At 49.4% G+C, this 24,923-nt stretch overlaps 12 protein-coding genes across 14 annotated transcripts in view; 6 read left to right on the top strand and 6 right to left on the bottom strand.

Moving 5' to 3' along the window:
• Positions 1-1,169, bottom strand: part of FOXG_18283 (uncharacterized protein) — a gene marked incomplete at its 5' end in the record, with an annotated part of 2,770 nt that extends 1,601 nt beyond the window's left edge. Inside the window, one exon of the mRNA XM_018398346.1 lies at positions 114-1,169. Within this exon, the coding sequence (XP_018235785.1) occupies positions 114-1,169 (1,056 nt within the window). The remainder of the gene's footprint in view (positions 1-113) is intronic.
• A 1,962-nt stretch (positions 1,170-3,131) lies between these two features.
• On the top strand, positions 3,132-4,913 carry FOXG_18282 (uncharacterized protein). Its single transcript, XM_018398345.1, has one exon. It carries the CDS (start codon positions 4,069-4,071, stop codon positions 4,555-4,557), a length of 489 nt encoding a protein of 162 aa, XP_018235784.1. The 5' UTR covers positions 3,132-4,068; the 3' UTR covers positions 4,558-4,913.
• On the bottom strand, positions 4,752-5,010 carry FOXG_18281 (uncharacterized protein; the record flags this gene model as incomplete). The annotated part of the gene is made up of 2 exons (XM_018398344.1): positions 4,752-4,885; positions 4,995-5,010. The coding sequence occupies 2 exons, from the start codon at positions 5,008-5,010 to the stop codon at positions 4,752-4,754; spliced, it is 150 nt and encodes a 49-aa protein (XP_018235783.1).
• Positions 5,011-5,510: 500 nt separating this feature from the next.
• Positions 5,511-6,446, top strand: FOXG_18280 (uncharacterized protein). Its single transcript, XM_018398343.1, has one exon. The coding sequence runs from the start codon at positions 5,606-5,608 to the stop codon at positions 5,918-5,920; it is 315 nt and encodes a 104-aa protein (XP_018235782.1). The 5' UTR covers positions 5,511-5,605; the 3' UTR covers positions 5,921-6,446.
• A 678-nt stretch (positions 6,447-7,124) lies between these two features.
• FOXG_18279 (uncharacterized protein) lies at positions 7,125-7,223 on the bottom strand (the record flags this gene model as incomplete). Its single annotated transcript, XM_018398342.1, has 1 exon — positions 7,125-7,223. One exon carries the CDS (start codon positions 7,221-7,223, stop codon positions 7,125-7,127), a length of 99 nt encoding a protein of 32 aa, XP_018235781.1.
• Positions 7,224-9,138: 1,915 nt separating this feature from the next.
• On the top strand, positions 9,139-11,325 carry FOXG_18278 (uncharacterized protein; the record flags this gene model as incomplete). Its single annotated transcript, XM_018398341.1, has 2 exons — positions 9,139-9,282; positions 9,362-11,325. 2 exons carry the CDS (start codon positions 9,139-9,141, stop codon positions 11,189-11,191), a joined length of 1,974 nt encoding a protein of 657 aa, XP_018235780.1. The 3' UTR covers positions 11,192-11,325.
• Positions 11,326-11,437: 112 nt separating this feature from the next.
• Positions 11,438-12,582, top strand: FOXG_02293 (ATP synthase subunit delta, mitochondrial). Its single transcript, XM_018379695.1, has 5 exons — positions 11,438-11,666; positions 11,741-11,770; positions 11,886-12,039; positions 12,119-12,297; positions 12,350-12,582. Exons 1-5 carry the CDS (start codon positions 11,565-11,567, stop codon positions 12,380-12,382), a joined length of 498 nt encoding a protein of 165 aa, XP_018235779.1. The 5' UTR covers positions 11,438-11,564; the 3' UTR covers positions 12,383-12,582.
• Positions 12,583-13,608: 1,026 nt separating this feature from the next.
• Positions 13,609-15,713, top strand: FOXG_02292 (uncharacterized protein). 2 transcript variants are annotated; one of them, XM_018379693.1, is made up of 2 exons: positions 13,609-13,893; positions 13,951-15,713. In XM_018379693.1, exons 1-2 carry the CDS (start codon positions 13,850-13,852, stop codon positions 14,897-14,899), a joined length of 993 nt encoding a protein of 330 aa, XP_018235777.1. In that variant the 5' UTR covers positions 13,609-13,849; the 3' UTR covers positions 14,900-15,713. The 2 variants fall into 2 exon arrangements, with proteins under 2 accessions (XP_018235777.1, XP_018235778.1); XM_018379694.1 differs by having other exon boundaries at positions 13,946-15,713.
• FOXG_02291 (uncharacterized protein) lies at positions 15,675-20,837 on the bottom strand. Of its 2 annotated transcripts, XM_018379692.1 has the most exons (3): positions 18,638-20,837; positions 18,137-18,582; positions 15,675-18,031 (listed from the first exon to the last, which is right to left on the bottom strand). In XM_018379692.1, the coding sequence occupies exons 2-3, from the start codon at positions 18,558-18,560 to the stop codon at positions 17,550-17,552; spliced, it is 906 nt and encodes a 301-aa protein (XP_018235776.1). In that variant the 5' UTR covers positions 18,561-18,582; positions 18,638-20,837; the 3' UTR covers positions 15,675-17,549. The 2 variants fall into 2 exon arrangements, with proteins under 2 accessions (XP_018235776.1, XP_018235775.1); XM_018379691.1 differs by having other exon boundaries at positions 18,137-20,837.
• Positions 19,821-21,130, top strand: FOXG_18277 (uncharacterized protein; the record flags this gene model as incomplete). The annotated part of the gene is made up of 2 exons (XM_018398340.1): positions 19,821-19,835; positions 19,884-21,130. The coding sequence occupies 2 exons, from the start codon at positions 19,821-19,823 to the stop codon at positions 20,121-20,123; spliced, it is 255 nt and encodes an 84-aa protein (XP_018235774.1). The 3' UTR covers positions 20,124-21,130.
• Position 21,131: 1 nt separating this feature from the next.
• FOXG_18276 (uncharacterized protein) lies at positions 21,132-21,245 on the bottom strand (the record flags this gene model as incomplete). Its single annotated transcript, XM_018398339.1, has 1 exon — positions 21,132-21,245. One exon carries the CDS (start codon positions 21,243-21,245, stop codon positions 21,132-21,134), a length of 114 nt encoding a protein of 37 aa, XP_018235773.1.
• Positions 21,246-21,747: 502 nt separating this feature from the next.
• Positions 21,748-22,775, bottom strand: FOXG_18275 (uncharacterized protein). Its single transcript, XM_018398338.1, has one exon. The coding sequence runs from the start codon at positions 22,401-22,403 to the stop codon at positions 21,978-21,980; it is 426 nt and encodes a 141-aa protein (XP_018235772.1). The 5' UTR covers positions 22,404-22,775; the 3' UTR covers positions 21,748-21,977.
• Between the last annotated feature and the right edge of the window lie 2,148 nt (positions 22,776-24,923).

The raw sequence follows: 24,923 nt of genomic DNA, 5'->3' as shown, positions 1-24,923 counted from the left end.
TTCATCATCGTCATTGGGAGTCGGCGAATTCAGTCTCTTCATCGGGTGTGAATAGTCCCATCAGAATCGTCATCGTCCTCCTCGTCGTCCTCTTCATCCTCGTCGAGCTCAACATCGAGTTCGTCGTCCTCATCCTCATCTTCATCCTCGTCCACATCATCCTCGTCGTCAACGTCAGCATCCTCCTCGTCCTCGAGCTCGTCTTCTTCCTCTTGCGCCTCTTCTTCTGCCTCGGTAGCCAGACGTCGAATGTTGTTCTCCTTGGTCAGAGTGTCATTGATTGTCAGTTTAGTTGCAACAGCATTGCTATCACGTCGGATCCAATCGTCCTCTCGGGTGATACCACTAGCAAACTCGTGGAACTGTGAGCTGTCTGTGGCAAGGTCAGAGGAGTTGGCGCGGAGAAATTTAGGACGCGACATGGAGTGTCGGCGAGGTGTGACCTGGCGAGGTGCGGCAAACGTCAGGGCTGAAGTTCGCTTGGGCGTTGAGGGAGATTCGGCCTTTGGTGTGACGTCCTTCTTGGCGCAGTTCTCGATGTGCCGGGGAGGAGTGTTCTGAGTAGAGGCGGGTCGAGCTGGGCATGCAAACTTGATGCATGACTTGCGAGGAGCTTCCTGAGCAGAAGGCGCTTTGACCATAGGTTGGGATCGAGGGGGTTGTTCTTGGACCACGGGCTTGCCACCGCATGCAAACTGAATGCTTCGCTTGCGAGGCTCCTCAGTCTTGCCCTGCTGTAGCCTGACAGCAGCACCTAGCAAAGAAACATGCGTAGGCTCGGCAGCACGTCCATCGTGCAAGCGCAGCATGGCCATTTCAGGGAGAGGAGGGCTTGGTGTACTCGGTCTCGAAGGGCTAGTAAAACCAGTATCGCTCGTGAGGTCGGCGGTCGAAGCGAGGCTGATGTTGCTAACAAGGGAGCGACGTCGCTGGGTGTTGGCCATGGATCGTGAGATAGCCTGGGGAGTGTAGAGGTCGTCGTCTGAGTGTCCATTGATGGCCTTGGTCAACAGAGAGGACTTTTCAGTAGGAGGTCGAATGGTAGTTCGCTGGAAATCGTTGGCAGTAAACTGCTGCTTCTTGAGGGTTATCTCAGGCGGTTCGTCGGCCTCCTCGAGCTCTTCTGAACCGTGAGCCACCCATAGGGTGTCTGGGTTGTTGGTAGTCATATTGGTCGTCATATTGGTAGATAGAGTGCTTCGACTTTGGGGTGTAAGTGTGGGGGTTGAGCTGAAGGATCCAAACAGGAAAGTTTGATTCGTGATCAGGAGATTAGGATAATAGTCGTTAAAGTAGTCGAGAAGGCGTGCAGTTGTATGTGTCGTATAGTAGTTGGGGTGCAAGGCGTTGCGGTTGTGTTATTGCCTGGGCAATAGCAGCGTCGAAGGAGGCGTTAAAAGTGTCCCTGAGGACAGTGGTGCTATAACAGCAAGACAAACATCGTCAACTGCTATAGAGTAGAGTAGGTTGTTGGTTGGGGTGGTTACTTTGTGCGTGAGGGTGCTTTGATATGGGTCGATGGCAGAAGTGAGATGCAATGCAGGGCCGGGCCGGACTGGGCTTTTGAGTAGAAGCTAGAAGAGGAGTAGAAAAGGCGGCTGATTCCCAAGTTGCAGGATTTCCCCAATCTCAATTCAGGGTGGCGTCTGTGCTGTGCTGCGTAGGTGGGTGTATGGATTGTTATGGGTGTGTGAGTGCGAGAGCCGCTGTTCTGTTTAATACGCGTGGAGACTGGTGCATATGACGTTCTCCGAGGGCGGGCACGAGTACGGCACCGTTTTGTAGTGTAACTCTATGTACAGTACAGTACAGATCAAGGTCTGAGACAAAGTTGCTCGACAGGGACAAGGGGGGGAGGGATAATGGGTGGAGGGATGCTTTGTAGAATCGTTTCAGAGGAAACAACTAAAAACACTGAACAGAACAAAACAAAACAAAGAAAGGGGGGGAGAAGGGCGAGGTAATTATTTGAGGCAGTAAAGAAAAAGAGAGAGAGAGGGTGGCCTCGGGTCCCGTCTTTGATTTATTAATAAGGTAAGCCTTGTTAATCGGCGCGAAGCAACGAGAATGGAAAATGCAGGTGGAAATGAACGAAAATTGACGGGAATACCTGACGCTACAAGGAAGACGCGAGCGAAAAAAAGGTACTGGCCGACAGTGGGCGGAGGTCACTTTCAGGTTGGGGCCAACGACGACAAGGAACGGGATGAAATTTAGGGGGGGCCGTTCCCTAAGGTACCCTAAATTAAGAGGATGATGGGCGATTTGCCGTGCCAGGAGCGGGTAAAAAATGGAGTCCTGTTGACATTTGTGCCCCCCAGTGCCAAAGAAATTTTACTACCACGGGTCAGAAGCAGAGGAATTGACTGGACTGGCTGACTGGCTTGTTACATTTCACAGGGCGCCTTGTGCTAAGGGCTCAGGGCAGGGCTTCAGGTAATACGCTATCACCAATTGATGCTGAGGTGTGAGTGGACATGACTGACTGACTTGAAATGACTGATCGAAGCCAAGTTTCGAGTAAGCCCCAGCCTTTAACCTTCTGAGGAAGATGAATTCCTGGTTCACGGCATATTTTTGCGCCCTTTTTTCGCGTCCTTCTGGGCTAGGCCTTTCGATGCCTAGATCGATCCATGGCTTTTTTTTTCCTGCTGACTGTCTTGTCGCTGCCAGCACCTCAAGGGAGTAAGAAAACTTCTGACATTAAACCAGGGTGCCAAAAATAAACTGGTCTAAAGGCCTGCTAAGATATACTAGGCTTACCTAAGTCTTTTTGTCACTTAGGATAGAGGTACCGAGTAGTAAGTTTTCTTTGTCTCCCCCAGCCGCGAAAAAAAAAAAAAAAAAAAAAAAAAAAAACGATGCCCTGTAGGCGTCTTGCTCCGCTGCTGACGCTCCGAATTGAGTCCGCTTTTCCACAGCGCCGAGAAAAAGAGCAGCCGTATAGGATCCATTCCGGTTCAAAATTACAGATCCAATTTTGAGGCGAGCATTTACGCATTCCGAGGTCCCAATTTCGGTACGCAGACCGCTCTCAACTCGCTCAGCCCAGTGCATTTCTCCCTTTTCTCTACAGTACCTAGACACATCCCTCCGAGGCCACAGTCAGATTTGTTCAGTCAGGGTCTTCTCAATTGACCAGTGGTGGCGCCTGTCAGCGACGGCCAAACTGAGATGGAGCGTAGATCCACGTTGTTCCCTGATCTACTGTGTGTCACACCGTCCTGACTCTGTCCTGACTCTGAGAGGCCTGAGGGTTGCCGGGCAGTTTCAGGGTTACGACTCGCTGCTTCGTATACCGTGTGAAGATGACAGAGGGCGCTACTTGCACTGCCTTCCTCCAAGCCTCATGCTCGCATAATCATCCGCAAATACGGTACGATACGGTACAGCACATTAATGTTCTGCATCTTCTTTTCCAGAAGCAAACCGCCACAGAATTCTTGACCGTTGATTCATCATCCACCCTCGGCAGGCCCACAATGGAATCGTCGCTTGTAAACCTTCCCACCAGTTACGAAGCGTGGTTTTGGTCGTACTAAGCAAACACCAGCCGCTTTCATATTCGAGGCGGTGTATCTGTAAATCGCAGCCAGCATAGCACAGCACAGCATTAGCTGTTGATGTTGATGTCGCTGTCATGTTGTATTGGTCATTTGGATGGCTTGTGACTGACAATCAGTCACTTTGCCAACCAAATCCTCAGATGATAGACAATGACTTGACACACAGCTTGCTCGTTTCAGTACGCAGTCACCCCGCGCAAGGGACCACCCAGCAGCTAGCCTATGCAAGAAGGGTTGATGCGCAAGATGCGCCACAGGCCGCTTTGTTGATCTTTTGGCTGGAGGTTTGGTCTGTTACAGGCGTCGACAAAGCTTCGTCTGGTCTATCTCACGCCCTTTGCCAGTAACAATGCACAAAGAACAGCAACACAGGTTGCCTTTCGTCGCCTTCTTTCTTTGCCTTCTCAATCAGGCTATGTTGCACTGAATATTACACGTTTATACTCTTGGCTAACCCCAAGCCGTGGGGGTACAGAGCACAGCAGAGCAACAACTGATCCAGATGCTCGCCTCGTCGCTCTTCAACTTCCCCACAATCACCTGTTCCGTTCATGACAGACTGCCTTTCTACTGGTGCCATTTCCGCACTCGCAAGCTAAGCTGCCGTCTACGTCTTCGTCTGCGATCTACCCTTGCTTCAGGGACGCACGCAGTAACCGTCTTAGGTGTCATGTTGTCTCTCCAATCCGCATCAACAGCAACCCCTTCGTCCATCCACCAATTGAACCCTTCTCTTACAACCAGGCTCGTGAGCTCTCCCACATCTGGCCCACTTGCATACAGAAATGCATGCAATGCAAGCCAGAAATCTCCCGATGACGACAGTTTGGCATGGACATGGATGAATGGACATCGACATGGACATGGACGTGTCTTACTGATAGCTAGCCTTTCCATGTGCCCGCAGAATCAATGGGCGCATGAAATCCGAGTCAAGAATCCTTTCAGATCCTCAAAGATCATCTCTCAGGTTTATTACAAAGGACCCTGAAACTGACTAATATAGCAAACAGAAACAATCGTCTCTTTCTCCTATTTCACAAGTTTATAGATGAAACGACTGAAAGGTCCTTTGTCCGACCTGAGCTGCGCGATATCCGTGCTCCTCGTGACTCGCAGTACTTCATTTAATACTGCGACGATCATGGAAGGTGTTTGAAACTGTCCAATCCTATCTGGCGCTGTTTACTGATCGCCAATTACCTCGGTCTCTTCCCGTGAGTTGGAGCTGCATGCAGGCAGTGCAACCCCCCCTTGAACTTGCTTGAGCAACCAAGGAATGACATTCGGGGTCTCGGTCTTTGCGATAACGGACCTGTCTGATTTGATATCAGTTCTCTACTGGCGGCTATGTCAATTGGTACGCGTAGTATCGTACATACAACAGCACATTGGTCAAGACTGGCAGGCTGGCTCACTCTCACTCACTGGCTTCCTTGAACATTGACGCTCCCCGTCACGTTGACCCGTCCTGCTGGGCACTAACCCCGCGTTGTGAAGTCAAACCCCGCATCTTAAAACAATATGACAGTCGACGCGGTATCAGCGCGTAGCTGTTAAATTCGCATGTTACTCTGTTGTGCTTAAGGTGTTTGAAAGGGTGTCTTCTGCTCTCGCTCATGCAGCCCTGATAGCCTTTCTGAAGTTGACTGTCCAGTGTCCTTCACCCACAGCCCACCCACTCTTTAAACAGGGCTCTGACATCGCGAGACTCCGGCGGTGAACATGCTATGTCTTTACGTTGTTGAAATTGCGGCTGGGATCACGAACAAGTAAACATCGAGTAAAATCAAAGCTACAAAGAGGATAATGATCACGAGATGATCGCCATCATGGCAACAATGGAGTCGGCTCTGTGCATTCAAGTTGCTCAGCATACCGCTAAGCAGTATATGGGATAGCCATTAACAGGATATCCTGAGAAGTTGTTTCGATACACTTCTTGAAATTGAGTGCATCCAACATACATAGACTTTGATCTAGCTGGTTTGGAGACCGAGCACATGAATCTCAAAAGTATCACATTGCGACACTGTTGAATGCTGAAGAGGATGCAGGTACATTTATCTACGGTAGATACCTTCAACTCATGCTCATCAAAACAATGTCACCACCGTGTAAGTCCTTACCCGCACCTCGCATGTCGACCCACATGCCGCAATGCTCCATCTCGCTGCATCGTCAAACAGACCCAGGTCTCGGCCGGTTATACATACCACTGGACTGGCCCGACTCAGAGGACCCATCATCGCATTGTTTTTACGCCGAAAAAAGAGAAGACAGTTGCGCGGTTTTTTGGCAAAGGAGGTGTGGACTGCTGCATGATGGGTTGTACAGCATTCGATGGAGTCTGAGGAGGTGAACTCTCATCTCATTTTCCCTTGCCGCTCTCCCTAGCCGGTTCCTTTCATCCTGAGAAGAGCCGACCGTCCGTGAGATGGCTTGATGTTGATACAGCCGCAGGATATGGGTGCCCATGATTCAGCCCTTGAGAGAAGCCACATCTATAGACTGAGAAACAAGCATTCTTCGTCATGCAAGATGCACCCTCTATGACGATGACGGTCCCGGTCTTGTTGCCGGTTCGAATCTCTGCTTCTGTGTGGTCAAGTTGCCGATCAGGGACGGGACTTGTCTTGACATGCCCTCCTAGATCTTTGCCAAGAGATTGATTTTCTCCGAAGAGGGCCTGAGCTTTTTCAACCTCAGCTACAACTCTCGATGCAGCGACTGACAAGGCTGAATACCGACAGAAATTACTTTTGAAAAAGTCTAACGGTCATTCATTACTTGTGTGCCGGAAACTTCCTTGCTCTCCCTGCTCGAGGATGAAGCTATTGTGGGTTCCTGAAAATTTGCTTCCCATCCAGACTTTTCTAGACCAACAGCTTCAAGCTTGAACCTTTTTTTCACTCTCCTCGTCGTTCTCGGACCGCTAGTGTCGCGATGAGAATTGGCTTGAGTACTTTACGATACCTTCCCAAGGCTTCCTCCACTCACCGACAGTCCGTCGAGGTACAGCTCGTAAAATGCTAATGAAAGTCAATCGTAATTTCTCACCAAGAATGAGAATCAGCCACAGTCTGGCCGCAAATTACGGTCTCGTCAGTGGAGACCTCATCACTTTTTTTCAGCTTTCAGCCTTCTTTGAGCTCTGTAACTGTTGTTGAGTCCCACACCAGCTCGAGGGTTCAAATTTTGGCTTTGCACACTTTGTCTCCCTGGTTCCTCCGAGATTTCCCTGTCAAAATGGCTGAAACTGTGATGCAATTCACTGCTCAGAGTGTCTTGGCAGGGGCTGGATTTTATAAACGTTAATTCCACTGCAGGTACTGTACCGTAACATGCGGTAACAATACAGTACTGTCTGTATATGGGCTGAAGTGTATTGCCAAGAAGGAATTACGCAGAAAGGTGAGATAAGCACAGCTGAACTTGTTTATGCTGCGCCAGGTTGATGATGAAAAGTGAAGATCCGTGACGCCATGAGCCACCCTTGTTGTCAAGACGATGCCCAAAAGCTACGTGTATTCCGTGGCAAAGGGAACTCTCAGAGTTTCACTTCTCACTCCGCAGAGTTGTACATGGAAGATCCCGGGCCTCACGGGTCCCGGGATCTTCAACTGCCAGCGGACTCTCGAAGGCCCGAAAGTCCATGGGGTACGAATGGCGTGTTCCAGCGCATTTGATGGGTTGGATGAAAGCAGGCACAAGAAAGCGGAAAAGTTACCTGGCCGACTTGTTTCTGTGACGTGTGAGGTCATGACAGCTCAGGTGATCGGCAATTGTACAATACGCGTTTGAGTGCCGAGTCAGCGAGTCCAGATTTTTCCTGTTTATTTGGTTTTTGCTTTGGTGATGATGTTTGAGAGGGAGAACCCGGTTCCTCCGAACCATATCCGGCTCGGTTGTACTTTCCAGACGGAAATATCTGGATTTAAGTTATGGTCATTTCGACATCTTGTCGTCATGGACGGAGGGGAATTTGAGGGGTTGTCCAGTAGATGAGATCAACAGAATCTAAGGGACGATTCTTTGATACAGGGTAAACCGTTTATCACATGCTTCACATCACACATGAAAGGCCATTCACGAAGTTGGATGATTTGTGCACCGTCGACTAATAACACAATCAATTGAATCATCTCATAAGACCCTTATGATAGATCTCTTTTGTCTTACGTGAGACTCGTGAACAGTTGGGTTGTTCAGGGTCCATATTCGTATCACATGAAAACTGTGCTTATTCTCTAGAGTATCAAGGCACACCTTCCAAGCAGGGTCAGACACAACTGACTCTGTTGCTACAAGAAGGTATCGTAGGGGCTTAAATGGGAACAAATACATGAAATATCTTTCAACCCAGTAAATAAATACAACTATGATACCATCCTTAAACTTATCTCAAATGAAAAGAATCTTAATGTTCCTGTATTTTTCACTACAGAAAAACCAAAGAGTATATGCATAGAAAAACCCATGCTCTGAGAATTCAGTGTATAACCTCATTAAGACAGATGCTGACGTCTCGCATGTGAACCTGAGACTGGAATTCACGGTGCCTTTGCCCTCGAGTAGCAACTTCATACTCACAGAGCGAGCCACAATGAAAAGGAATGAGATTGAAATGTCCCAGGCACAATTCCAGCGTCACCATAGGTACTAGTTGATTCACATAACTTAGGTGGTCGTGAGATTGAGTGTGTCCTTCAAAGCATAACACCACCAATGTTAAGAGGCAAAGGCCTCAAGCAACTTCCGTCAAAATGCGGCTTCGGATATCGTCGTTAGTGCTAACTTCTTGCCTACAGTGAGATAAAGTTCACTAGGAGAAGACGGCTTGGAGTGAGGCGCCGACACGAGTGAACATGTTTAGCATGGTGGTTGTGTGCATGGCAGTCTTAGACAATCTCATGTTAGCACCTTCACCATGAGATACAGCATGCCTAAGAGAACGAGCTTACACTGATGCACAACATTGAAAGATGTCTAGAACATAACAGGCGAGAGACTATTCACTCAAAGATCGGTTGCTTCTTATTGTTGATTCTCCACCAGTAGTTACCAATCTGCTGTATGATCATACACACATGATGGACTTTACAGTATCTAAAGTATTGTAATATAGGAATCGATCCCCCGAACAAGAAAGTATAGGAATTGCACTTGATATAGCCTTTGATTGCACCAAAAAGACCTTAATTAACTGTACTGGAGTTTGTGTTTATGGATTACTTATCTGTTGTGCTGGATCTACTAGAGGTTACACCAATATCTTTACCTCTCCTAGGCTAAAGCCACATTCAACTAAAGCTTGCACCTACGATCAGGTTCCCCCTCACCAACTAGACTCCCTTGAGCATCAAGTCACGACTATGATCAAGATCACCAGAATCTGAGCAGTACATCATTGGTACCATTGACACCTTCGAGCCTGAGCTCAGTCACACACTATGATATCGTCAACCCTCGACTTCGTGCAGCAAGCTATTGCTGGGCAGCTCGAGAGGGAAGAATAGATATCCTCAAGAAAGCACATGAGAATGGCGCGAATCTAAGCGGAACTGGGACGATGAGGCCTGAAGAAAGAGCAACACCTTTGCACTACGCCATCAAGCAGGGACATCGTGATATCGTCGAGTACCTCGCTGAGATTGGCGTGGATCCCCATGTGCCAGCCAGAGGAGTCTGCGATTGCTGGAGCGATATCGAGCCTGTAAGGCCTTATGCCCTTCACATGGCCATCCGACATAGTGGCTTTGAAGGAGCTGAGAAAATACTTGTCCAGAAGCTAGGAGCATATTGGACATTTCAGGGAACATCTGCTTTGGATCATGTTGATCCTCACGATGAATGACAGGGAAATCATTGACTTGCTCGTTAAACTGCACGGATCAAGACATGCTGCTGATGCATTACGGTACGCTCTCAAGTGGAACGAGTCTGAGCTTGTGAACCGTCTGCTTGAGAGGTCTGACATGGATGCCTCTGTGCCTGATTCTGATGGTCAAACTCCTCTCTTCTGGGCGATCCAGTACAAACGAGTGGATATTGTTACGTTACTGCTCAAGCGTCAAGAAGTTAATCCTGGTACACCTGATAGGAACGGTTTCACTCCCTTACAGGTGGCCGTTGGTGTGAGAAGTTTACCACTTGTTGGACTGCTCCTCCAATGCGAAGAAACCAATGCTCGCAGGACTGACGCAGGAAAATCTAGTGCCCTCCACATTGCTGCCGCGCGTGGGGAACTACAGATCGTGAATCTCCTCTTAGAGCAAAACGGTCTTGAAGTAGCATCCCCTGATTCAACGGGGAACACTCCTCTACACTGGGCTGTCAGAAGTCGTGATAAAAAGTACCATCCAAGTTTGGTTACGATATACGATGATGATGAAAATAACGACGAAGATGAAGACGAAGATGATGATAGTGATACTTTTGACGAACCACCTGGGTATAGAGAAGAAAGCCTCGACATCATCAAACGATTACTAGCCAGACAAGAGGTCAACGCGGGAGGGCACGATCAAGATGGACTCACCCCTTTACACCACGCTTGCTTGATAGCAGATTACGAAGTTGTGGCGCTCTTACTTCAACGTCAAGATGTTGACCCCAAAGCTCGAGGTATAACTGGGCAGACACCTCTCCATCTGGCAGCATCGAATCATCAGCTAAGTGCAAAGAGGATAATGAATTTGCTTCTCGAACAACCGGGTGTTGAGATAACCGAGGTCGATCACGATGGCCGGACTGTCCTGCACTACCTCTGTGGCGGGTATGAAAAAGAGTTCCCAGTCCTCGATCTGATCGAGACCGTGCTTCATGCAGGCATCCCGCTTGACCAGGAATCTGCGACTGGGTTGACGGCCTTCCATCAGGCCATCTGTAGCGGACATTGGAGTGTCGCTCTGTTTCTGCTCGACCATGGTGCAGATCCCATGGTTTCGAAGCGTTTCAAGTACAACAACAGTTTGCTGCACATCATCTTGAAACATTCTAACCGCGGCGACGTAAAGAGCGAACTAATCGAGAGGCTCATCGAGAGAGGCATTGAAGTCGATACTTACACTGATTCGCCTGTTTTCGATCCCCGGTTCAATGAGGACGACAAAATCGAAAAAGTCATAGATATACGATCCCCAGATATTCTTGTCGGCACATATTGTACTCCGCTCTTGTTGGCAGCAATGCGCGAGTACAGCCTCAATAACATGAAGATACTCCTTGATGCGGGAGCAGACCCGAGTGCGCTCGTCATCATCAGAGATGTAGAATTCGAGGGCAAGACGAATGGTAATCGTCAAGCGTTTCTGTCAGGAGTGTTCCGGCATATCTGGGAGCCTTTTAGCCCAGGCGACAGCGAAATTTTAGAACATGCAGAGCCCATCGAATTGTTGCTAGACTTTGAAGGTCCAGCGGATAGTCCACTTCAGGAGGCCTGTAAAGCAGCAGAAAAAGGACATTTTGCTTTGTTGAAGATTTTGCTGGAAAGCTCAAAGGCAAGGAATGTCAGCGAAAGCCATGTTGATAAGTTTATCTCTGCTTATAAAGACAAGCCGGAGTACAGTCAAATTTGCCAGATGCTGGAATCTTTTAAGCAAAAGGTATTATTCATCGATTAATGTTGGGGTTCGGCTTGTTGAAGCTGTTGGTGTTAGTTAGGGGCATTTAGGTACCGGCACTTTATCGATGTCATGTAATATATATATATTAGTATAACAAGCAACAGGAATATCATATCTGAGTAGAAATCTTCTGGTAAGACAACTGTGCTTCACGTAAAATTTACAGAGAGTGTGTAACTGTTCTCTGTCGGAGGACTCTCATGGGTCGGTTGTAAGGACAAAGGAGGTCATGTGACCTAGCACGTGCCCATCATGGGGATCGGATTTTCCCGCTAGCCGAATCGCGAATTGCTGCTCCGGCAAAGATTCGTGCCAGCGGCCTCATTTGAGCTCACCCAAGCAACAACCTCATCCACCAGCTCAGCCCATCATGAACTCCTTCCGCGTTGCCCGTGCGGCTCTCCGAGCTCGCCCCTCCGCTATCCGAGTCCCTCTCCAGCGAAGAACCTACGCCGAGGCCGTCCCCGACAAGGCAAGATTCAGCGAACCCCGTGCCCCGGCTACGACTGGGTTTTGCGTACCGAACCCGACTGACCGTTATCGCAGATCAAGCTGAGCCTTGCCCTCCCTCACCAGGTATGACACCGCCCGCGCGATACCCGGATCGACGAATACGATTGCAATTGGACCCTTACGATGATGGCACCGTCGCCAATTGATTGATGCATGGGAGCTAATTGCCGCACCGCAGTCTATCTACAAGTCCCAGGATGTCGTCCAGGTCAACATCCCCGCCGAGTCTGGAGAGATGGGTGTCCTCGCCAACCACGTTCCTTCCATTGAGCAGCTGAAGCCTGGTCTGGTTGAGGTTGTCGAGGAGTCCGCTGGCTCCAAGCAGTTCTTCCGTACGTCATTAGTTATAGATCCAGATCCAAGATCCAATTGCCCGAGGTCGACAAATCGCTGATGGAATTATTGTCTTAGTCTCTGGTGGATTCGCTACCGTTCAGCCGAACTCCGTCCTCAGCATCAACGCTGTTGAGGGATACCCCCTTGAGGACTTCAGCGCCGAGGCCATCCGAGCCCAGATCGCTGAGGCCCAGAAGGTTGCCAACGGCAGCGGAAGCGAGCAGGATATTGCTGAGGCCAAGATCGAGCTGGAGGTGGGTTTCAGACGATATACACTTGCAATTGAGTTTACTGACTAGGGAACAGGTTCTCGAGACCCTGTCTGCGCACGTGAAATAAGTGTACAGCGAGTTTGTTGTGACGGAGGCCCTTGTACATCAATATTCTACCCATATTTAGCACGAAAAGCTGTGACAATTGATACCAGTTCTGGTTGTGCTCCTCCTAAATTTCACCTTTATTCCTCTGCTCAGTGACTCCTTCCTCATTGACCCTCTATCTTTCAGTGACGTTGATAGGCAATGAATGCAATGGTTGACACAGCGCTGTATTCCACAACTTCCACACCTGCAATTGTGAGGTAGGATGGACTTTTCTCTCCCTGCCATTCACCTCACGCTCCTGATTTGTGACTCCTACCTACAACATGCCACCCCTTTCTGCACCTCGCGTATTATTACTCTTTATCGACTACTCGAACTTCTGGGCTATCGTCGGTCGCCGTCTTCCTGCTTCGTAGCAGTGTCGCATGGCTTCTGGTACGATTAGCCAATCTCTTGAATAGCATACCATCCCTATACTCAACATCACGATATGATCCCTCCGGGAGTCGTCGGTGATCGTGTTCGCCAGCTCCAAACACTTAGTGAAACGCAAACCGCGAGTGGGCGGCCTTCTGACACTTCTGAGCGACCGAGTAGAAGCACCACGATCGGTTAGGGCCCAGGAGTGGCCAGTGGTAACAAGAGCCGCACATCGAGAGATACACTCCCGAGACAGATATCCTCAACTCTATCGCAGAAAGACAATCCAAGGTTCAGTGCTGTCAGGGGCTCCAGGGGAAGAAATGCATCAACGAAACCAAATGTTCCTGGCTTCCGGCCTAGGACGAGCTATGGACGAACTACCTCGAATCGACCGAGCCAGGCTCTTCGATACTCAGCTAGTACAGACATGCTTCCTTCAGAATCTTTCATGTCCTCATGCCTTGACTCGACAACCCGCTCTCGTACTGCAAGCTCCACAGAGAAATGCCAAGATGCGATGGACATCCTTGAGCAGTATGGAATCTCTAGACCCGCGGGATGGTTCTCGGATGGCGACGCAGGCACGCCAGATCAAATCAAACAAACGAAATCGATGTTCTCGCAGATCTGTCACTCGTGCGGTAACCCTCTCGCTTTCGAACGGTATTGCTCGCACTGCGGCCACGATTCTTGTATGAAGTGTACGGGAGAGACCCCTGGACAACCCCTTGGTCACAGGGTCCTCAACAGTTCAATACAGTATCAAGAACACTCTTTCATAGACAAGATACCTGAGCTACCAACCCAAAGTGAATACCCCGAAAGCGAACGCAGTCATACTACACGGACTACAGTCGATACTGCTTATCGTCGTAAGCTATCAAGGTTCGCATCAGAGCCAGATACACCAAGGACATCCTTTAGAACCAAGACGCAATCTCGCCAAAGACCGAAAACTGATCACAACACCTTGAAGCCCACTCGGAAGAAGACGATTGCGGCACCAACAGAGATCTCTAGCTCAGTGAAGAACAACCCCTTTTTTGTGGCAGACAGGGGAATGAAGAAAGAAGCCCCAGAACCTGAAATCACGACGAGATCAGTGCAAGTGGAACGTAAACCCAGGCCCTCAGACTGTGTACCTAATCGTCTCAAGTCCAGCTCGCCCCGCGTTTCTCACATAGAGGAACAATGCCCCAACCCTGGTTGTAGAGCTACACACGATGGTCACCATCCAACGCGGCATAGCATTGGTTGTGCGACCCGGCGTAGTCTAGGAGCACAAGTGGTCGAAGGTAATAATTTGGATATGATTGATACAGATGAACATAACCCTAAAGAGAAGAAGCACACACAGTCACTGAGGGATTCACCATCCCGAAGCAAGTTACAGATGAAAATTGACCAACTCTATCATCATGGACAAGATCTCCATCACTCACAGCATATCATAGAGCATTTATCAGCTGGTGTGCAGACTCTCGAGTCTTCTACGGATGAGAAACTCACGAATGGGCAAGACGGGCGCATGCGGGCGGACGGCTACAGGTTGAGGGTACAGAGTCAATATGGCATTGATCACTCCTTGAGTCGAGACGAGACTGTCACAGTGGCAAAAGACACTATCGAACACAATCTGAACAAAGAGCCGGCAGTGTCTGACGAGATTGAGCCACAGCCACCTAATCTTACCGGTTATCATAAGGGGGATCGGCATCCGAGCCCAAAGTCTCATGAACCCCATGACGATACCCAACCCAAGGATGCCCATTGGATAAAGTATCCTATCAACAATAACAAGACCCATGACGCGCCGAGAGACCACACGAGAACATTGAATTCACAAATAGCTAGTGAAAAGTCCGTCTCTCAGTCCAAGGGACCGAAGAAAGGCCTCAACACCTCACCGGAGGCAAATGAAAGGATTGCGCCACCAGCTCAAAACAAGTCCTTGTCAGACAAAGGTCATGATGCTGATCCCAACTCCAGGAAAAGGATTGACAAACTCGATGAACCCGTTCCTGCGGGGGAAATGATGCCCAAACCAACTCCACGTATCAACAATGACTCTGAAAGACCGAAAGCCGAGGCTACCGGTATCTCGTCATAGAGGACGCAGTTAAGGAAGGTCAATAGGTCTTCAGAACAGCCACGAAGTCAGCAACTAACCCCTTCCCATGTCGAGAACTGGAGGCGTGAACTCAGCAGTGTAAATCATCGTACGCCACTACCTGAAAAAGACAGGAAGGATAGTTGCTTCAACTGCAATCCTACTCAGTCATCATCACCTAAGCAAACAGAGGGTGGTTTTCAGATCTTCGTTGAAGATGAGTCACATAACAAGACTGAGAATGAATTGAGTGCTGCGTTTGAGTCACCCATGCCTCGGCTCAAGGTAACGGACATTGAGCATTCCCTCGCTCGCAAGAGTGTCGAGGAATTACTGGCCAAAAGTCCACAGCCACAAGAGATAGCAGTAGAGGAGCCAAAGAGTACGAGACTCCTGAGCATAACAGAGGATCGATCTCGCAACGACTCTGAAATGTCAACATTGATCTATGACCCTAGACCTGTGATGCCTTACAACCACATGTGTGCTTAGCGAGCACGCTACATGGACCTCAAGAGCCAAGTTGACGAACTTGGGCTCGAATCAGGTCGCCCGTCGCCAGCGAAACAGACTCAGGGCGTGTGCTTCCACCCTAATGGCGATGTTGACATTGAGGGCCTCACAGTAGTGATGCATCTTAGAGGCAAGGATGACTTGGTAATCAATACAGACTTGAAAGATGGTCTACAGGAACACATGAGGCAGCGATAGAGCAGAGGTTCGCAAGCGTAGGAAGGTTAGAATGGTCAGTATACACCGGACCGGACGGAGAAAGTATTGCTTTTTTGATAGTTTATTTGTTATTAACTTCGGTATTGATACACATTGACCTACAAAGTTGGAATCATTGGTCTTCATTGGTCTTGAGGCTTCTTCACAATCACATCGTGACTCGAGCACATAAGAGCAGTTCGTTCGTATGTCAAAAGCCATGACAGCGCACTGACATCGAGTCAAGGACGCTATCGGCGGATAACGACATCCTTCTGCTCCATCTTTCAACCTCAACGGCGTTACAGTCCAACGTCAGCAACCGTAGCGAAACTCTAGCTGTCAATAGCAGTCAGCCAACAGGGACGATTCCACGGCTTCCCGGTCTAAGCCCCGGGCCCTACTGCAGCCTCCCCTCTTCCCCGGTTTGCCAGGTTCTGATGCTGAGAAGATGTGCCAGGGGGTGGCCCGGAGCAAAAATCCTCTAGGTTCTGAGAAGCGGTGACAGGGGGTGCTGGTGTTCTTCTGACTTTTTTTTTGTATGCATAGGTAGGGCTGGGGTGTTGAACCCAGCGTAAATCGACCTTTTGGTTTTTGACGTGATAGACCCCTATGTAACGGAGACAGGATTTGGAATGTGACTGTTGTGTTGTGAGTGAGGCGAGAGCAGGGTGTAACCTAGAACAGGATCGACCTGTGCTGCGTTTTGGCGAGGATGTTTGAAGATAGGATGTTGCCTGTTTGACCAACTAGAAGGATACACGAGATGTCAAAAAAGCAGTATGATCTCACTTTGGATTAGGGATGAAGCGGATTTCGTCATGTGCGAGCGAAACGAACCATTATATCAAGACGGAGGGCGTCTGCTGGGGAACAAGCGTGTGTGTTCTCACATTAGATTCTTACATCAGTTCCAGTGCCGCCATCAGTGAATGCTTCATTTGAAGCGGTGAGAGAGAGACAGACAGGAGCTGAGTTGTCGGTGAAACCCCTTCATTGTCTTTCCTTGCGTGTTGTTAGCGAAAAACCCAACCTCATGCAATGCGTGCTCGCTATGTGCAGGAGAACTTGTAGTACATATGCAGCCGTCAAAGACAGCTGCCATCATCGAATTCCAAACTGCATCTGCATCCTTTGCCAGGGGGTCCCATGCTTGCTATACACCTGGCCATCACATATACTTCTCTTATGCACGTAACAACGCAACAGACATGAAAAAAGTTCCGACCACGCAGAGCTTCACAATGTGAGTGAAAGCGGTCAAGGTGTCGAGGGTGACAGCGGTGTAAGGGAGAACTACACACGAGTCATGCCCTGGAAGTGTTACTCGGTAAACAATACACTTGTGGGAGTTAGTGGACCTTGGATCCGGCAGTTGAGAGAGCTAAGCAGCTCCGTGTCTCACGACACTCCATCCATCGTGCGGCGTTCAATAGTCAGAAAGAGAGAGGAAGAGAAAATAATATTGGGTTCGCAAACATCATAAGACCCCCGGATGTGCTCCATGGATCATATGTAGGCAAACATTGGCGAGAGCCACGGTTCATAAGCACTGTGTAGCATCCCAACGAGCAAGCAAACAAGGTTGTCCAGAAATACGGATATCATGGAACGACCCAAGCGCCAGGGTCATGGTCCGTCCGGGTCCGGGTTCCAAGTTCCGAGTAGGTCCAGAGCTTGAATCACAACGATAGAAAAACAGAAGCGAGGATAGAACATGTCCATGAGAGGAAGATCCGGGCGCTAGCAAATAATCAACTTGGATGGGGTACGTATGATTGTCAAAGCCTCAGGGACTTTTAGTGCGCTTTGATCCAAACTTCCTCAGGCATTGCCAAGGTCTGTGCTTTCGTTGCTCTGTCTCTGCGTCTATAGTCGGGAACGAGCTGTAACAAACGATTCGATGCCTGTCAGCACTTGTCGCTGTCAAGATCGAGTTCTATAGCTTGAAATCGTTGAGCCTCATTCCCCGGATTCCGACGTCCACCTTGAACACATGACCACCATTCTCGCGGCTTGATCCCTCGCCCTCGTCGTCCTCGGCAGTTGTTATGACAAGCTCAGTACCGACAAAGTGCACACAAGTGGTGTTGTTGGTCGGCACTTTGACCTCTCCAACAATCTTGGCTGTGTTGGGGTCGATTCTAATGACACGACCTTCTCCATATACAGCTTGCCAAAGGAATCCGTCTACATCTACACGGAAGCCGTCGGGCTCGCCTGAACCATCATGTTTGTAGAAAACGCGCTTGTTAGAAATTTCCCCGGACTCAGTATCGAAGTCAAAGGCATAAATCTCTCTGGCATTTGAGTGTGTCACATATAGTGTCTTTCCATCAGGAGACCAACCTGGTGTGTTGGGAATTGTCATATTAGGTAGCTTGACCTCTCGTGATTTGGCGTCCATTAGATAGACCGCTCCTAGATTTAACATGTCAGACTTGAAGAACAAGAGATGCAACGTAGAGTAAATGGACAGGGTCCTGGTGTTGGTGCACCGTTTTGCTTTGGGCAGGGTAGGGTTACCTTCAGGCTTAAAGGGACCGAGTCCAAAGTCTGTCATTGTACCCAGCCAGAATCGACCAAGAGGATCCACGCCGCCATCGTTACTTCGCAAACGCTCATTAGCGGGTTGTTCGAAAGGCTGAATAAGTTCGTATGTCTCCTTCTTGACATCGAGAACAGCCAGCCCATACTTGACACCAATGGCGATGCGTTCCTGGGGATCAACCCCAGCAATGTTTGCTGTGACAGTAGGGCACACGTCCAGTTGAATGGTTTTTAGAGACGAAGGGCCTTCAGCCATCTTCACATAATGTAGCCTCTTATTGCGGATATCGACAAAGCGCAGATTGCCCGTTGATTCCTCATAGAAAGGTCCTTCACCCAGCAGACAGTGTGTCTCAAGCCAAGGCTTCTCAACCGTCCATTGCTGAATATTGGCACTCATTGTCAATAGATTCTCTATGAGTCTGATATCCTGTTAGTTTTTTTCGGCAAAAATGACTTGAAAATAAGGCTTTATACCAATCAGTAATGGCCAGTAGCGGGCGGGGTTGAGGTCAGGATGATGCTCTACGATGTATGAGGGGAAATCGAGCGGGCCAGAGCAAGCGAAGTTGAGAGTGGGGAGCTCTCGTAATGTGTTTTGATATAAAGGGCTATAAAGCATATGCGGGCAGTACCGAAATCAGAAGGAGTAAGAAACAAGTTGGAAGTGAAGGAACTCAAAAGAGAAAACAGATTATTCCGACGCTTCGATTATGGATAAATCCAATGAAAGGCCACTCATCCGGTTCGGCACGGACATGGTTGAGTGTGCTCCGAAGCCAACTCCGGGCCCGCCGGGCCTCAGATCCGGTCTTTATTTCCTTCAAATTGCCATATTCAGGCGGCCTACATCGATTGCGTTTAGCAAAGTATGGATCTTGGTTCTGACTGCAGTGGAATTCCACTTTTCAGTCTCTGGCAGGGCCGTAGTGCATCTGGGTGTCACTGAGATGGGCAATATGGAAGCCCCCCAGGTCGAATATGGACTCGGCCACTCAGGTGGTCCGACCAAATGTTGGCTTGTTGTGGCGTTGTCTGACCAACACGCTGTAACAGTCGATCTTGCTTGGTGAAAGCCGCGACCCAGACTGTCGGGACGTATGGTGTCGCGCAAGAGACGTAATTGGGCAGCAGAACTCGATTCAATTGTGCACAATCGCGGCACGCGCTTGCGGCTGTGCGTGTCGGGTCTCAAAGACGGCCGCAGAATGCATAGGTAGTTGACATGTGTAGGTATTAGACGCGGATTCTCGAGGGCGGCAGCTTGTTTAAATTGCCGCGCTCATCGCTGGACAGAAGAACGATAACTACTCAGTACGATGGTGAAACCAACCATCGCATCGACTGTTTACTTTTTCAAGACTCAAGCCTTCGTTCTTCAAGTCTCATTTTACTGCGGGCTTTGAATCTCGGGTGTTGTTCGTCTTCGAGTTGTTGCACGTGGGGCAGGATCAAGATCGTTATGGCCAACCCCCACGCTCTTCAATACCGCAACACAGTCATACTCGAACCTTTCCCAGGACGAATACCGAAACTCATCTGCATTCTAATCCGATGGATGACTTCTCTCATCAGAATAGGTAGCTTGGTAAGAATAGTGAGCGAGCATGACCAATGGAAGCCTTCTACTCCAGGTGAAAACTTCGTCGCATCCTCACATATGCACGCCAACAACGTACTGACGTGGTCAACGATCAATTCACCCAATTCGAACAGAAAATAGACATTCGCGAAGCATCGTGAGTTAAAACCCAAGAACGCTTTCAAGGGCTCGTCAGATCTTCCCTCCGGCCGCGGAACCATCAGGTCGTCATCGGGCAGCAACACCACCCTCATGGCGAGCAACTGGAACGTCAAAGGACAACGCATCAAGTACAGCTCAACCTGCAGTTCTCACGCATCTGTCGGCCGGTCCAATGTATGCAAGCGAGACACACACTCACACCGCCCTGCTTTGAAGTAGCAAAGATGCTGCAGCAGTAAAAAGGAGTGAAGCGGACGCGGCACCGTTGGCTGACAGATGCCTACCAACATCGTTACCCGCATTCACTAGCTATGCAGTGTGTGCAGTCGTTGGTCAGTGGTGCATCGATGCTGTGCTGCTGCATGTCGTAGATGCAAGAGTGGGCTTCTGCATGAACCAGGCCCAAGCTATACAGCTTCCTGTGAACTATTTGGCCTCGGTTATATGACACCTCGACCTGCTTGGTCTTCACTTGTTAGGGTCGTGTGGGTAAACTCCAAGAAATACCACGCTGCCAGCGCATCCTGGGCCGTGACAAGACGCAACGCACGACAGGGCAGGGCAAATTAGCTGCAGATGCAATGCATGCCATAGCTACAGATGTTCGTTGATTAGCTAGAAACGTTTTGCGTGGCTCTTTGACCCCTGGCTGCTTTCCCTGACCGCTCGTGGTCACGGGAGGCGTCGTGGGCCCACGATCGCCGCTGCTAGGCCGGGGATAGTTGTCGAGGCTGAAGGGCCAGAACATTGATCTCCTCTGCACCCTCCGCCCTCCTCAGCACAGGCACGAAGCGGTATAGAGTTTCGGGGAATAAGGCCACGTCTGCAGCGTCTCAGCATGGGTTCTGATGTCGTTGGACTTTAGCGAGGTGATAGCTTGAGAGGACAAAAAAGGTTGGCCATCGCTCCAAGGCAGGGGTGAGGAGGGCAACGTAAATGGCGGCAACTTCATGAAATAAACCTGGGATACCATCATTAGCTTTTGGAGATGGGCGGAGGCCATATCATACGCGCAGAGGACCGAACCAAAGACAACTAAAGTAATTACTAGGGACGGGCCGGTGTAAGAATGGGGAGGGCATTAACATGGGATGTCTGACATAGCAATTGACAAACATGCGTTTCGGGACTGATTGTAGAAGCCCATGAGCATCAAGGGAAGGGGGCTGATCCTGATCCTGGCGACACACTTGACTTGTTTCATGCTTTCTCCTCAGCCTCGCAGCTTCAGTCGTCCTTGTGCGCTCTGCTGGCCAAGTAGCCAAGGCACTGCTTGGGTGAGTCCTGCAGGTTGAGGGCGACAGCCACGCAGATGTCTGTAATCTGAATGTCGAACTTCATCTGTATCTGTGTATCATTACACAATGATCGGAGGAGGTGATGGGATTTCACCAATAATCCTACCCCGGCACTGATGAGACCGCCACCTCATAAACCTTTTAATTATTGCGTCTTGTTAATATTCAAGGCTTTCGGCTATCCTTTCAACGATATCCCACCCCCACCATTATCGACACCATAATCAAATTTGAAGTTGTTATAGTGTCGCGACGTCGTGTGGTGCGTAGCTATGGCCATGAAAATGAAGGAAAACAGGAACCATGACAGAATAATTAGTATAAGCACTTTTCAATAGCTAGGCTGAAGGATCAAGCTGATGTAGCAAGACTTGAACCAGAGACTTCGGCTTTGATCAGGGCGCCTTGGCCCGGCGGCATTCACACGATGCCAAACACTAAACACGCCCCGTCCCGTGCCTCTCAACGCCGCAACGTGCCGCTGAATAGAACTTGTTACTTGATGTGACAGCGTTTCAAGTCAACCTTCGTCCAACAGTATTGACGTTGAGTCCACCTCATTTCGCTTTTGCGGCGGAGTCATTTCCTGGGGAGTCTGAAATAAATCACCATGGGCACAATCACAGCGACGTCACACCACCCCTGGGCCGCACGCATCTGTGCGAGGTATGCCAATCTAAGATCAGCTAGGTACATAAAGCCATATCAATATCTCTGATTGTTTGTTTTTTGTCCATTTTCATGACTAGGCAATGGAGTGGTGCACGCTAGTGCTTCATTTGGTGGTCTTGTACTTGTAGGCGAGGGGATAACTAGGCATTCTTAATTGTGCCGCGGCAGCGCTGAAAGAGTCTGGCTTAAGCCCGTGGGTGACTGGTAGTGATAACCTAGCATTCGTTACTGCGGCACGATCTAATCCACGCGTCCTGCGCGTGACATTATCGATAGGTACGTAATGCCGCGCCTGATCGTGAAAGCTTGCTAGACTCCAACCATTGCCCCGGTACGCGCGCCTGTGCCAGGAAGAGCTCCGACATCCACTCAATGCAGATTGGTCCTTTCCATTAGAGACAACTGTCATGGATGGTTGCATCTGCACGCCGGCGGGCCTTGCAGCCTTGGACCAGGGCCCCTTCCCCGGTAGAGCCCCCTGGCTATGCAATTCACCGTGACCCGTTAAGAATGCTGTCGTCGTGCGCATTGCCAGTGCGTCGAGGGCCCCTCGTTGCACCCACACCCACCCCTCGGCCAATGTACCGTATATCAACGCTCCAGGGGTTTCTGGGGAAGAATATCGTGAGAACGGAACGATCAACAAACATCAAGAACTTCGCATGGCCTCTGCCATGATGGGGGTGGAAGTGAAAGCACTCATGGCATTATGAGCGCAGTCTTCGAGGCATCCTATAAATGAAGTCCCGGAGAGGAAAAGGACCGTAGACTCTCTGTCAAGACGTGAAATGCGTATTGGGATCAGTCTTGGCGATGCCAACAACACCGTGTCGGAGTGTTCATCATAGAAGTGGGCAGTCACAATAGTTCAGGGGCTTTCCGCCTTTCCGCGCAAGAATTTGTGCGACATGGCATGTCGTGGCGTGAGATGTGTGCAAGTTTGAGTTAGAAGAGTTGAAGTTGGAGTCGACGTTGGCTGGGGATAATGATTGAGATGCTCGGAAAGGGTTTTCCATGATTGAGTGCATGGAGTATGTAGATAGATATTGATGTGGGTGATGTTGAGGGGAATTGCTAATTACGGCACGAACGTGCCTGCTCTTCTCATTTCATTGATGCCTGCACTACGTAAGGTAACGACAGCTCTTGCGTGACTGCCAATTTAGTAGACAGCGGCTATAGACGAGCTGCCTACCGTAACGGGTTCCTTCCTTCCCTTGACCAAGCTCAAGTGATTGACCATTTGCTCTTCCTGCCAATGGAATCTCACATCAGTTGTCGTTGATTGATTCTTCGGTAGATGAGTACCTATTTTCGCTTTTGATACCATCGTCATTATCAACATGGAACGGCAAATTATCCAACTGAGTTGACTTCTCTTCTTTCACCTCAGAGGGTGTCTTTAAGAATACGTACGGCCTTGCCTCCATCTGCAGCCCTGCCCTACCTCTCTTTTATGTCTCAGTCACACATCTCAGGGCAAGACAAGGCAAGTGACTGCTGTCTTGTGCGGATTCATGGCTCTCTATTATTCCGGGTTGGGTTTTGGTGGGCGACCCTATATGCAATGCCATGTCATCATGAACGACAATGATCTACTGTGTATGCGAGCTTGCAACATCCGCATCCCATTCGAGGCCTGCGAAGCTTGCCCACATCAGTTCGAACTCCGTGGATAATCTACAGTTTGCATTTTTGCGCACTCTGGCTTTGGGACATGAGAAAGAAAAAAAGAAAGAAAAAAAGGAAAACATATCAACTAATGTAACACCAGTTAATTAGAACGCAATCAACCGCTGAAGGAACCAAGACCTTGCAACGACTAGCCAGGGTCAGTTAGACTAGGGTCCGCACCACCCAAAACCACGGACACGGGCGCAACGACGATCTTTTGTTTCTTTGTCCCATCTGATTCTCAGCTCTCCCATGCAGACCTATTTCCGTACTGTACTGCAAGTATGTACTGTATCTTGGCTAGCATAGCGGTATCTGGACAAGTGGGCTCGTCCTTGTCGTCTCTTTTCTCTTCTGCTTTGCAACCTCATGCCCAGTGTTGCTTTTTGGATTTACACAAGACGCGTTACTGCTACCGCGTCTACGTACTGCGACTTTATCTTGGCCAAGAATCTCTTCTTCAGACTGACTTACAGCAGGTCCATGGTCCACTTCGTACATTGGCTAGTCGCCCACGAGGACTGACAATGAGACCTTGCCCTTCTGTCATTCACTTGATGTCCGCTGTGTCTCCTGGCCTGTATATATATACATATATATGTCTTTATCGGAAACTGAGGAAGCAAGATACGTATAGAATGTGCTGATGGCGCTTGGGTATAGACGGGCCGCAGTTGATCTTGCACGGATCGATGCAGTGCTCTGATCGGAACATCACAACCACAACCGTGCCCACGGCTACCGCACATACTGCGGATACGTACACATGGCATTCCCGTTGACCGCTCTAGCTTCCCTTGGTCTCCGGATGCTTGGGTTGCTAGCCCGCCAGCCAGTTTCTGAGCTAACTATCCGTAGACTGATGGCGGTGTCCAGCGAGTTCAGTTTAGCTGCCTTTGCCTTGGGATGATGCGAAGCATCCAGAATTTTTCGACTGAGGCCTGCCTGTTTTCCCAGCTGTGGTGGCCTCGTATGCTTCGGTTCTGTGACCATTGAGTCCTGCAGTAGCGATATCAACATCTATTGGCACATCTATACCCTTCCATATATCGCCAGTCGCAAATATTAAGGTCCGAGAAAGCTTGTATTGAGCTCAATTCGCTTGTAGACCACACCGACTACCCTGACAGAGAGAACGAAGGATTGGATAAAAAAAAAATGACATGACGGCAAAGCTACCGGCAGCTCCCCGTCTTTAGGCCCCCCCCCCCCCCCCCCCTCAGCTTCGGAATGTCCCAGCCGCGAGTGACCTAAACCATGGTAGAAGACTGAACCACTCCCAATATTATATAATAGATCATCACAATGGGGCCCTATAACTTGTTAATGCGTAAACAAACATTTTGCAACACTAATATCCCTAATCGCAATTAAG

Source organism: Fusarium oxysporum, chromosome 5, assembly GCF_000149955.1.
Source record: "Fusarium oxysporum f. sp. lycopersici 4287 chromosome 5, whole genome shotgun sequence".
Classification (NCBI taxonomy): Eukaryota; Fungi; Ascomycota; class Sordariomycetes; order Hypocreales; family Nectriaceae; genus Fusarium; species Fusarium oxysporum.
This window is presented reverse-complemented; position numbering and strand designations above follow the sequence as displayed.

Bases quoted from the DNA above. Each gene is read 5' to 3' on its own strand.
- FOXG_18275 (XM_018398338.1), bottom strand. From the start codon at position 22,403: ATGCGCACGACGACAGCATTCTTAACGGGTCACGGTGAATTGCATAGC.
- FOXG_18282 (XM_018398345.1), top strand. From the start codon at position 4,069: ATGCTCGCCTCGTCGCTCTTCAACTTCCCCACAATCACCTGTTCCGTT.
- FOXG_02291 (XM_018379691.1), bottom strand. From the start codon at position 18,560: ATGAGTGCCAATATTCAGCAATGGACGGTTGAGAAGCCTTGGCTTGAG. The intron at 18,032-18,136 runs GTAACCCTACCC...TGTTAAATCTAG, and splicing joins CGGTCCCTTTAAGCCTGAAG to GAGCGGTCTATCTAATGGAC.
- FOXG_18280 (XM_018398343.1), top strand. From the start codon at position 5,606: ATGCTGAAGAGGATGCAGGTACATTTATCTACGGTAGATACCTTCAAC.
- FOXG_02293 (XM_018379695.1), top strand. From the start codon at position 11,565: ATGAACTCCTTCCGCGTTGCCCGTGCGGCTCTCCGAGCTCGCCCCTCC. The intron at 11,667-11,740 runs GCAAGATTCAGC...CCGTTATCGCAG, and splicing joins CCGAGGCCGTCCCCGACAAG to ATCAAGCTGAGCCTTGCCCT. The intron at 12,040-12,118 runs GTACGTCATTAG...TTATTGTCTTAG, and splicing joins TGGCTCCAAGCAGTTCTTCC to TCTCTGGTGGATTCGCTACC.
- FOXG_02292 (XM_018379693.1), top strand. From the start codon at position 13,850: ATGAAGAAAGAAGCCCCAGAACCTGAAATCACGACGAGATCAGT. The intron at 13,894-13,950 runs GCAAGTGGAACG...TCTCAAGTCCAG, and splicing joins GAAATCACGACGAGATCAGT to CTCGCCCCGCGTTTCTCACA.